We start from the raw sequence: 12,626 nt of genomic DNA on the forward strand, positions 1-12,626 counted from the left end.
TGGGTTGTACTCCTGGAGAACGGACTCACTGGGCAGCTTTGGCTCGACGTTTGACTGGTTATGTCTGGGCCGCACCCCTCCCTACTAGGGCGGGGAGTATCTCTGACCGTGGAGGTGGTGATTGGAAAGGAGAAAAAAAAAAAGCGGGCAAGATTAGCTATGCGCATGCGTCATGAATCTCTCCACCCTTCTTGGTCACACCACAAAGCGCAAGCGCTTAGGGTATCGGGAAGGTGGGGGAGGGGGAGTTGAGGGGAAACAGGAAACTTCCCCAAGCCTAGAGAACGTCCTCCCCCGCAGTGGCCTGTGACTGCGCAGTCGCTTTCCCACCTTCCCCACTTCCCAACCAATCGGGAATGGCACAGCCCCGGGGGCTCGGGGCAGTGCTTCGTGGGTGGGGCTAAGACGTGAGGGCAGCGCGCTGGCGTCACAGGGGCGGCTATATAAGTGAGTGTCGGCGCCGCCCCCCTGCCCCAGTCACTGAGCCGCCGCCGAGGACTCAGCAGCCTCCCCCTCGAGCCCCCTCGCTTCCCGACGCTCCGTCCCCCCCGCCCGCCTTCTCCCGCCACCGCCTTCCGCAGGCCGTTTCCACCGAGGAAAAGGAATCGTATCGTATGTCCGCTATCCAGAACCTCCACTCTTTCGGTGAGCACTGGGCGGGGCCGCGGGCTGGGGCGGCGGAGAAGGGAAGGGTTTCCGGGCCTACAGATGGTCTCAGCTTCTCCGTACGTGGAGATGGGGGGGCGGGTGGGTGAAGAAAGATGATCAGGCCGCTTTTTTAGCCGGATCTGAGACGTTAGATCATTTTTTTTTTAGCGCGGTTTGATGCGGTAGGTACAAGGCCAAGCTTTGGGCGGACCCCTCCAAGAATCGAAGGTGGCGCATTTACTAGTGGCGTCTTGCCTGTCTTGGCCACACCCGCCGCCGTGCGTCACGTCCCTCTACGTCACCGGCCGTTGCCATGGAGGGGTGTGGCCTGAGGGGAGGCGGAGTCAGCTTTGAATGATGGGGGCGCAAGCCTGTAAGCTGCTGCCCAGTTGCGTCAGTGGGGCGGAGCCACGTTCACGTTCAGGTTCCTTTTGCTTGAGATCTTCCGAAGGGCTGGTTAGCGAGGAGAGGGCGGGACTTACGGAATTCTTATGCCCAATTTTTGTGTAACTTCTGGGCTCTGAAACTTTATCCGAGCTTTAAAAACCTTCTAAGTTCTCCTGAGGAACTTCAAAAAGGCTTTATGTGCCAGGCTTTTAGAAAAAAAAGAAAAGCAGATTTAAAAGACCCCTGAGTAAGAGTTTTGTCCTTTCTCCCAGACCCCTTTGCTGATGCAAGTAAGGGTGATGACCTGCTTCCTGCTGGGACTGAGGATTATATCCATATAAGAATTCAACAGAGAAACGGCAGGAAGACCCTCACTACTGTCCAGGGGATCGCTGATGATTACGATAAAAAGAAACTAGTGAAGGCATTCAAGAAGGTAGGTGATGGTGCTTCAAGTTTGTCGGGTTTTCTATAGTAAGATTGTTGAACATTTTAGCTGTCTAAATGAATATGGTATGTAAAATGGGAAAAGAACAGTCATGCCTCTGTCTCCCACAATTGACCCATCTAAGTGAACTAACTTACTTTTGCAGAAATTTGCCTGCAATGGTACTGTAATTGAGCATCCAGAATATGGAGAAGTAATTCAGCTACAGGGTGACCAGCGCAAGAACATATGCCAGTTCCTCGTCGAGGTAAAGACTGCTTTGGGCATGGTTGTGAATATATTTACAGAAATAGACATAAATTTTCAGTGGGGACTTAGGATTGGAGAGTAATCATCTAGGCAAACATTGTTTCCTAAGTGGGTCCAAAGGGCTTATGGCATTATCAAGATTTCATAGTTATCTGATTTTCTTCAGATCTCAATTGTTTGGTAATAATGGCAAGTTTTAATTCTACTATCATTTAACATTGCTCAAGAAAGCCTGACAGTACCAAATTAGAACAGGTTGCCATTTGAATTGGGAAAATGGGTTCTTGTAATTTCAAAAATTAAAACCATTGTAACCATTCTGTTAAAGTTTAAATGCTGATATTTTAATCTAGTAATAAGAATATTTTTGTCCTAAAAACACACTTCTTTTTTTTTTTTTTTTTGTAGATTGGACTGGCTAAGGACGACCAGCTGAAGGTTCATGGGTTTTAAGTGCTTGTGGCTCACTGAAGCTTAAGTGAGGATTTCCTTGCAATGAGTAGAAAAATTCCCTTCTGTCCCTTGTCACAAGTTTAAAAACCTCACAGCTTGTATAATGTAACCATTTGGGGTCCGCTGTTTAACTTGGACTAGTGTAACTCATTCATGTAATAAACTGAAAAGAGCCATGCTGTCTAGTCTTGCAGTCCCTCATTTAAACAGAGGTAAAAAAGCCTGGCCGTGCCCAGCCTGAAACAAATAATCTAATGTTTCAGTCAAGTCCAAAGCCCTAGCATCTGTGGCCATGTCTGTCCAGAGCTTCCTTGGTGCTCCCTCTGCAGAGCTCCCTGTCCAGTTAAGAGGTTACTGTAACTCTATGAGCTGCCCTTGGTGATGCTCAGAAGAGTAAATTAAGGTCACCAACATCCAGTCAGTTATATACCACCAAGAAAGTTAGCCTTTGGTAGCTGAACAGGGATTCCCCTGGTAACTTGCACCACCTGACCCCAGGGAGAAGTTTCATTTTCGGGGCAGTGGCAGGACATTTTCTTACATCAGTCACACCAAGGTCCAGTGTTGTCTGACCAGACATAGTAGTAGTGCCCTACCTCTGGGGGATGTACAAGTGGAGAGAACACCATACTGTGAGGCCAACTTTACCTGAATTAAACTTTTGACAAGGGAACAAATTTTGAACTAATGTATCAAAACAGTCAATGTAGTAACTGCGGAGCTTGCAATTTATTAGCCACAGCTGCCCAATGCCATGTGAAGTAACAGACTGGTTTGGTTTTGGTTTCTTTTTTCTTTTTTTTTTTTTTTTTTTTAGTTTAAATGTTATGTAATGTATTTAAACTCTTATTTAAATAAAACTGGTTTTCAGAAATGTGACTTTGCATATATATTCCCTTTTTTGTAATAACTTTCGCAAACTTTTTAAGGGAATGAAAATTGGTGTAATCCTTAAACCCTATTCTTGGAGTGATCCTGAAAGCAGATTTAAGGATTGAGCAAGCCAGTTGGATAAGATTGGTGATGGATGTCATCACAATTTAAAATGGGTGCAAGAGGGCGGTGGTTACAATAAATAGCATGACAGCTGACTCACTGAATAGTTTCTGGAGGAGTCCTAGACTTGCTGCATCTCTAAGGAGCCCTTACAGCATAAATCTGTTGAGTTAATAAAAAATTTTGGCCCTCAGGAATGAGATGAGTTGAAGGAAGTAGGATAAATATGAAGTCATTAATTAGTGGACACAAATTTTCTGTAAATTTTATAAAAGATCCAAATAGTGGTTAGAAGAGTACTTATAACCTTTTGCTGAAGGCATCCCAATATTATGAGTATCTTATTCAGTATATGGTAGCAAAAGTTTTCACATGTAAATTTGGAGCAGGGAATACAAAACTGCACATTCATCTTGAATAATTTTGTGCCACAACAATCCTGTGTTTTGCAAGTGAATAAAAGTGGCTTTGATCTATATAAAATACTTTGAACACAGGCCATTTGGATCTGAATTCTAGTTTTTTGTTTTTCCTTGAGGAAAATTTGAATATTTAATTGGAAGTTCTGACATTATACTTGTAAAAAAAAAAAAACTAGTACACAATTTTCAAAATACTTAGATTCTTCAGAGCTACTTTGGAAATCCATTCTGTTTTAGAATTGGACTATGGATTTTTTACTCACCATGAGGCCTGCTAGTAACAGCATTCTCAGTACAAAATTAGGAGGTTGCTGTTAGTCTTAATTGCCCCTTATTAGGTTCATGTATTAAATTGGAAATAAACTATCTTCAAGAAAGCTGTAACTGAAGTCTGACCTTGAAGTCTCCCTGATTTGGAGGAACCCCTATGATTCCAGAGGACCTGACTGCACTTTTTTTTTAGCATTCTTAAGAAAAAATAATTGTAGAAAAGAAAGGAAAATTGTTTAGCTTGGTCTAAGGGGGACAGATTAAGGCATATGGGTGGAAGTAGCAGAGGTAAATTTAGATTTGATTTTTGGAAAAAGTTTAGAACTATGCAAAAGTAGTGTGGAGTTGCTTCTCTCTGGAAGACTTAAAGCCCAATACATGAGTGAGCATTGATGGATATGTTGAAAAGTGCATTCAAGTATAAGTTGGAGTACCTCTACAGAAGTGGTACAAATAGTATCCATAATAGTGGTTGAAATTTAATTCAAATTTACACTCTGAAGTTAAAATTATTCGTTATTGGTTCCAGTCCAAGAGAAATATTCACTGCAAATTAGAATAATATGACTGATCATCAATAAACTTTCTTAAATTCCTAATGTGTGTGAAGCATTATGCTAAGCAAGTCTCCTACCCTCAAGGAGCTTTATAATCTAATCGGTGAAGGCAACAGAAAAAGAAACTGAAAAGGAGGAAAAATCTGTGGTAATACTGGAACCTTCACCCTGTGTCCCAGTCATAGGAGCCATTTGAGACCTGGCCATAAATGGCTTTTGAGATCTCTGCCAACTCTGAAATTCTGTGACTAAGGGCAAGGCTTGAAGAATTTCAAAGGGATATGTAAAGAAAAAAAGTTAACTCCTGCAATGCATTATGGATTCAGTATGCAGAATGAGATTCATTTTTGTACATAGTACATAGTACTTTTATTTTAGGCATATTTGTTATAAGGTCTTGAAATGTTTGTAGGTAGGGGTGGGAAAGTAGTAGGGAAAGAGGAAAAAATAGCCTGTTAATTGGGGGGGGGATTATTTTCAAGATTGAGTAGTTGGGTAGATGAATATAAGAAACTAGGGGGAAACCAACACATTATCCAGTGAGAAACTAAAACCAAGGTGGCATAGTGTTCGGGAGTCAGGAAGAAAGACCTGAGCTCAAATAAGCTGGATGGTATACCAGGCAAATCACTTAAATCTCTTGTCTGCCTCAATTTGCTCAACTATAAAATGGAAAGATCAAATGAGGTAATATTTACAAAATGTTTAGCCAAAGTAACATGATAAACACTTAAAATACTTCCTTTTCCCCAGTCCTATCATAGACTGCTCCTGCTGATTTCCCATCCCTTTATCAGCTGTTGACAGCTGGTGATACCTCAGAACGTGTAAATTCAACTTCCTCTCCTGGGAGGATAATTGCTAATAGTGTTGACACTAAAACTTCCAATAAGGTAAATAGCTGCATCATACAGTCTCAAAAGCAGTGGTTGCCAAGGGCTGGATGATTAGTCAGGCGATGGACTATCATCATTTCATTATCAATAACCAATTAGGAAGTTGCAGGACTGGTCAGAGATAACAGCCATCATGTTCAGGGAGGGAGCTCTTTGATTCTAGGAATGGCGCACTCTGTTGGTTCAGGGTTATTGTGTTGGCCTGCTAGTTGCGGGTCCTGTTTTTTCTGCTAGGAGTATCTCACTAGAAAAGAAGCTAGGATTTTACTAGTGAGGAAACCTTGTGATATCCATAGAGATGGATGTCAAAAGAATTCCTCACTTGTAAAATATAAGGATGAAAGTAGACCTATCTCAATTTGGGAACTTAAATGAGAGAAAATGTGTGTAAAGAATTTTGTAAACCCTATAGCTAATACTATACATAATTTATATCTTTAATGAATCTGCCTTTTCACATTATGATTAATTATCTTAAAAATCTTGTATTAGGAATATAGTGGCATATGTGGAAATAGAGAATCCTTTCTAAGCCAGGTCTCATGAAACAAAAAGAATTGAACAAAGGTAGCTATGTCTCCAGTTATCATGCTTTGTGAGGATTCGCCTGAAAGGAACCATTAGGGATATTTTAATGTGGAGAAGAGAAGACTCAAAGATTATCATATAGATGATATATCTGAAGGATTATTTTATTACATAAAAGAGGAATGAGGTTAATAATCTTGTCCCAGCTGGCTGGACCTATGTAAGAACAAAATACAGGAGAAACCACTAGTCAGGGAAGTTGTAATTCATGTTTCCAGAAAAATTAAGAAGTTGAAGTTGAAGAAAATTCATACCTCCAAAAAGGGATTGGACTTCTTTCTGATGCTGAGATTCCTTAAATGTATAAGAAAGTAACTTTTACATGGCCAGTCAGGATACTACAACTCTGTAGTTCTTGACTTCCTCAAGAAAAACCGCAGAAGCGTTGCCCAGATAGATATTCTTTAACAAACTAGTCTCACGTGAAAAAGGTACTACTTTGTACCACAAAGCAACATTATTCCATTAAAATGCTTGCCATGTGCCCTCTGTTTCACCCTTTTCACATAGAAGTATTTCTAACATTTCCTCCCAGCAAAAGAAGACAACCCTAAGCAGAACCCTAAGTCCCCTTGGATTGGAATTCCTTGGTTGATTGACCATTCTTTAAAAAGATCAGTTTTTCTTTCTGTCTTTTTCCACTCTTATTAAATTCAACAAGTATTCTATTAATCTGTTACTTGCCAGGTATGACTGCAAACACAGGTATGACTGCAAACACTGGGGATACAAGGACAAAAGTTAAATTCTACTGGGGAAAACAACTTGTATACACAGATAAGTAAATTACAAAATATGCAATGAGGGTGGAGGGGATGGTGTTTTATTGTTGTTAGGAAACATGCATAGTTGAGTAAAGATTTTTTAAAAGCCCCCTGTGGGGAGTTATTGTTTAATAGAATAATCACATTTATACTTGGTTCAGATCAACCTTTTTTTAATTGTTGAGGCAATTGGGGTTAAGTGATTTGCCCAGGGTCACACAGCTAGGAAGTGTTGTGTCTAGGGCCAGATTTGAACTCAGGTCCTCCTGACTTCAGAGCTGGTACTCTATCTACTGCCCCACCAATCTATCTTTTTAGGTTTATCACACATGACTTTCATGCACTTGTGATCCAGCCAAACCCTTCATGCTTCGACTTTTATAGTGTTCTATCTTTCAAAGGATGTCCTCACTACTTGAAAAAAGCACACTTCCTCTTCATCTCTATCCATTAAATTTCCTAGTTTCTCTCAAAATTTGACTCAGTATAAATGCAATCTTCCTGATCCCAGAGCTCTCAGCTTCTAGTGCCTTTTCCCCTCTTTGTTACAAGACTTACCATCCTAGAATGAAAGCTCTTTGAGGGAGGGACTCTTTGATTTTGTATCTCACTAGCACCATTGTGCTGGGCACATAATACAGAGGCATTTAATAAATGTTTTATACTCAGAACCCTCCACGAGTTGAGGAAAAGATCATGATTAACCATTTAGATGAGCAAGCTAGGTAGAATGTTTTCAGAGATCCCAGAATCCTGAATCACAAAATCTCAACTGAACTAATCTCAGAGGTCATCTCAACAACATTCCTCAGAAATGGTTCTCTAGCTACCACTTTGAAGATACCCAATGAGTGATAAAGAAATCATTACCTCAGTAATTGCCATTCACTTTATTAGTGGCCAAATCTATTGTTGGATTTGTTTTTCCTCTACATGAATTCCAAAACTGCCCTTTTATATCCATTATTCCTAATTCTATTCTCTGAGACCAAACAGAATAAATCTAAACCCTCTTCCATACTTGAAGAAAAAGTGGGATGAATATAATTATCCATAAACCAAGGGGAAGGTAGTAGGATGGAGTTTTTAAAAGTACAATGATATTTCTATACAATCACATTTGAAACAAAGATTTACATAGCATTAAAATTAAATGCTGAAGCAGACTTCACTGTGCTTTTTAGGCTTACTTAAAAAAAAAAAAAAAAAAAAAAAAGGCAAGAGTAGCAAGCAATAGTTATATCAAGGCAACAGTGAAAAAAATATACATGGCCAAAAGAGATAAAAAGGGAAATCATTATGCTTGAAGTTATCATAGGCAATCAACAATATCAATATACATGTGTGCGCATAGTAAAAATTATTCAAATTATCTAAAGAAACAGAAAAACAAAATAGGTGGGGGTCTTGGTGTTTCCATTTCAGAGCTATAGAAATCTAACAGATAACTAAAAAGTTAAGGAGGTAAAATAGATTTTTTAAAAATTAAATATGGGGGCAGCTAGATGACACAGTGTTATACAGCACCTACCCTGAAGTCAGGAGAGCCTGAATTCAAATCCAGCCTCATTCACTTAATACTAGGAAGTATTGACCCTGTGTGACCCTGGGCAAGTCACTTAACCCCAATTGCCTCAGGGGGAAAAAAATTAAATATGATAGATTTCTTGTGATTAAGTTTAAGAAATAAATATATTCAACTGTGCAAGGATACTTTTGCAAAAATTGGGCATTTTCTTTCCTAGTGCATGAAAACTTCATAAACAAATGCAAACAAGCAGAAAATACTTTAAATCCTCTGCTGACCACACCATAATAAAAATTATAAAGTACCTTTGAAGAAAAGATTCCAACTTAAGTGACTATATAATTTAAATAATAATTGGGCCAAGGTAAAAAAATATAAACAACAGGTCATTTAATTAAAGAAAATTACAATAATAAGACAATATAATGGATCTTTTGGGAGTAGAGACAAAGCAGTCCCATAGAGAAAACTTTCTCTAAACATTTTCATCAACTCCTCAAGAAAGAGAAAAGATAGATTAATAAGTTGGAGTGTATACTCCAAAAGTTTGAAAAGCAAATATTTTTCAACATTCACCCTTGCAAAACATTGTGTTCCTTTTCTCCCACCCCCTCTCTTGGACAGCAATTCTTCTATCCATATTTCTGCAATTATCATGCTACACAAGAAAAATCAGATCAAAAAGAAAAAAATGAGAAAACAAAAAGGCAAACAATAACATGAAAATACTATGTTGTGATCCCTAGTCAGTCCCCATAGTTCTCTCTACAGATAAATGGCTCTTTTCATCACAGACCATTGGAAGTGACCTGAATCATGTCAACGTTGAAAAGAGCCATGTCCGTCAGAATTGATCATCGTATAGTCTTGTTGCCGTGTACAATGATCTGGTTCTGCTCATTTCACTCAGCATCAGTTCATGTAAGTCTCTCCAGACCTCTCTGAAATCATCCTGCTGATCTTCTTTAACAAAACAATAATATTCCATAACATTCATATACCATAACTTATTCAGCCATTCTCTAACTGATGAGCATTCACTCAGTTTCCAGTTTCTTGTTTCCTTAATTTGGTAAATAGCATCTAGCTAAAATTAAAAACTGGGCAGATAAGCGGCACAGTGGATAGATACTTGTTGACTGATTGATGTCCTTCCCTCAACTCCAGGTATTCTCTTTTCCAGAATAAGTATTCCCATTTGCTTCCTTTGATGCTTATACAACATAGATCCCAGACTCCTAACCATCCTAGTTGCCCTGCCTCCCATAACTATCTGACCAGAACAGGAGTACACCTTTGCTCATTTGGGACCCCAGGCCAAGATTGCATGTATGGTATTAGGAATTTTAACCCAGGCTTTCTGTTTTCAAATTCAGTGATTTCCATTTCTTTCTACTGAAGTCACCAAGGAGAGAGAAGGAGGAAAGAAGGAGGAAGAGAGACAGGACAAAGAGAGAGAGAAGGAACTGGGAAGAATTGGGAAGAGAGAGGGAGAGAAGAAGGAGAGAAGGGGAGGGAGAGGGAGGAAGAAGGAGAAAGACAGAGATTGGGGGGGGGAGGGAAACAATGTGGGAAATGTGTCATGTGACTGAAGTTCATGCCAAACTGACCAATTGAAACAACAGTCACAAGGTGACCACATGCCAGGCCAGGAGCATAGATCAGAAAGGATAAATACAAATAAAGGATAAAGAAAAATAAATCTAAAGATCTGGAGACTGTTTAATGATAAATGGAAAATAGAGGTCAGGAGAGAGTAGATCTATTTATCCGGGGATGATGTAAAAATTTCTCAGGACAAAAAGGATCACAAGTGAAAAAAGTTTTAAGAAACCCTGGATAGAGGAAAATATATGCTATTTGGAGTCTGAAGACTGTGGGTTCAAAAACATTCTCTCCTTGACAAGGTTGCTCTTCCTCTAAGTCTTAATTTCTTTTTTTGTTTGTTTGTTTCATTTTCATTTCTACTGCCTACATTTCCACATCTTTCAAATAAAAAGGGATCTGTCCCAGCTCTAAATCTCACACTAATGTTAACTGATGTTTGTATAGAACTATAATGTTTGTAAGGTAAGTAGTTGGTGCAATGAATAGAGACAGTTTCCTCATCAGTAGAAAGAGTTGAAGAATAAAATGGCAAACCAGTCTAGTGTCTTTGTCAAGAAAACCCTAAAAAGGTCACAAAGAGTCAGAATTGAAAATGACAATAACAATGAATAATGTTTCCAAAACATTTTAGATATTATCTCATTTAGTTTTTACAACAATCTTACAAAGTCAGTGGCATTAGTAATTGTTATTAACATTTTTCAGATTAGGAAATTGAGGTTCAGAGATTAAATCATTTGTCCAGGATCACCCAGGGAGATTGGTAGAACTAGGATTCCAAGTCAGGCCATCTGAATCCAAATTTATTGAGTTTTCTCTCTTCTAAGTTAAATTTTAGTGATGAAGAGATGATGAAGAGATGGATGAACAGATGGATGGATGGATAGATGAACAGATGGATGAATTGGATAAATTATGAATGAATAAAATGAAAAATTTTGGAATCATAAATTATAAATGAAATACTGTCAAGTCATAGAAACTATGATATAAACATCACAGTTTAAAGAGATCTTTCTTTAGTTCAATCCTGTCAATCTATAGGTGAGGAAATTAAGACTTGAGAAGGTTGATAAAGAGATATTTTAAGGAAAAGAAGACTTCACATAATTCATGACTAGTAATATAAAGGAAAACAATCACAAAACATTGGAAGCCTGATCAGTGCAATGCAAAATACTGCCCATGAAACACACTTCACTCTAAGGATATTACAGGCCCTGTGTACAAAATGAGACTTTTATTGTCATACATGGCCATCGTGTCATTTTATTTAACAACTATTTGTTACAATGGAGAGGGAAATAGGATGGGAAAAGGGATTATTGATAAATGACAACAATGCAAAAAAAAATTCAATAAAGTATTTATTTAAAACCAAAATAAAAGGTGTGTCTTGACTAAGATTTCACAGCAAGTTAGCTGCAGACTAGGGACTTCAAACTTGTTCACTTGGAATATTAAATGAGGAGACATAGAAGTAGTCTAGATTAATGTATAATTAAAGATATTCTCAACTATTGGGAACAAATTATGGTATATGGAATATAATGGAATTTTATGATGAACCAAATAAATGACAAAGGGGACAATTTTAGAGGAACCTAGGAAGACCTCTGTGTAGAATTCTGAGGTTCTGCAGAATGAAGGGAAAAGAACTAGAAGAACAAATATATGATGTAAATATCATTATAAAGAATGGTATTTATTACTACACACCTCTCAGATTGGCTAAGATGACAGGAAAAGATAATGACAAATGTTGGAGGGGATGTGAGATAACTGGGACACTGATACATTGTTGGTGGAGTTGTGAAAGAATCCAGCCATTCTGGACAACAATTTGGAACTATGCTCAGAAAGTTAGCAAGCTGTGCATACCCTTTGATCCAGCAGTGTTTCTACTGGGCTTATATCCCAAAGAGATCTTAAAGAAGGAAAAGGGACCCACATGTGTAAAAATGTTTGTGGCAGCCCTCTTTGTAGTGGCCAGAAACTGGAAATTGAATGGATGCCCATCAGTTGGAGAATGGCTGAATAAATTGTGGTATATGGATGTTATGAAATATTATTGTTCTATAAGAAACCATAAGGAGGATGATTTTGGAGAGGCCTGGAAAGACTTCAATGAGTTGATGCTAAGTGAAATGAGCAGAATTAGGAGATCATTGCACACGGCAACATCAAGATTATATGATGATCAATTCTGATGGATGTAGCTCTTTTCAACAATGAGATGATCCAAACCAGTTCCATTTGTTCAATAATGAAGAAAGCCATCTACACTCAGAAGGAACACAATAGGAACTGAATGTAGAACACAACATAACATTTTCACTCTTTCTGTTATTGTCAGCTTGTTTTCCTTTTCAAGTTATTTTTTACCTTCTTTCTAGATCTGATCTTTCTTGTGCAACAAGGTAACTGTATAAATATGTATACATATATTGTATTTAACATATAATTTAACATATTTAACATGTATTGGACTACCTGCCATCTAGGGGAGGGGCTCAGGGGAAGGAGGGGAAAAGTTGGAACAGAAATGAGTGCAAGGGTAAATGTTGAAAAATTACCCATGCATATGTTTTATAAATAAAAAGCTATTTAAAAAGAATGGTATTAAGAATGGTCATCTCTTTTACTGGCCTAAATCATATCTAAACTTAAATATGCATTTTCTATCTACATACAATGTTTATGAGAATTAGCTTCACATGAATAATAGAGGTAGGTTTTTTTGTTTGTTTGTTTTTGTTTTTGTTTTTTGTTTTTTTAATTTGTTGAGGCATTTGGGATTAAGTGATTTGCC

At 38.3% G+C, this 12,626-nt stretch overlaps 1 protein-coding gene across 1 annotated transcript; it reads left to right on the top strand.

The window, feature by feature from the left end:
* The first annotated feature begins 298 nt into the window (after positions 1–298).
* On the top strand, positions 299–3,064 carry EIF1 (eukaryotic translation initiation factor 1). Its single transcript, XM_074261496.1, has 4 exons — positions 299–645; positions 1,308–1,471; positions 1,629–1,730; positions 2,141–3,064. Exons 1-4 carry the CDS (start codon positions 615–617, stop codon positions 2,183–2,185), a joined length of 342 nt encoding a protein of 113 aa, XP_074117597.1. The 5' UTR covers positions 299–614; the 3' UTR covers positions 2,186–3,064.
* The last annotated feature ends 9,562 nt before the right edge of the window (positions 3,065–12,626 follow it).

Source organism: Sminthopsis crassicaudata, chromosome 4 (assembly GCF_048593235.1).
Source record: "Sminthopsis crassicaudata isolate SCR6 chromosome 4, ASM4859323v1, whole genome shotgun sequence".
Taxonomy (NCBI): Eukaryota; Metazoa; Chordata; class Mammalia; order Dasyuromorphia; family Dasyuridae; genus Sminthopsis; species Sminthopsis crassicaudata.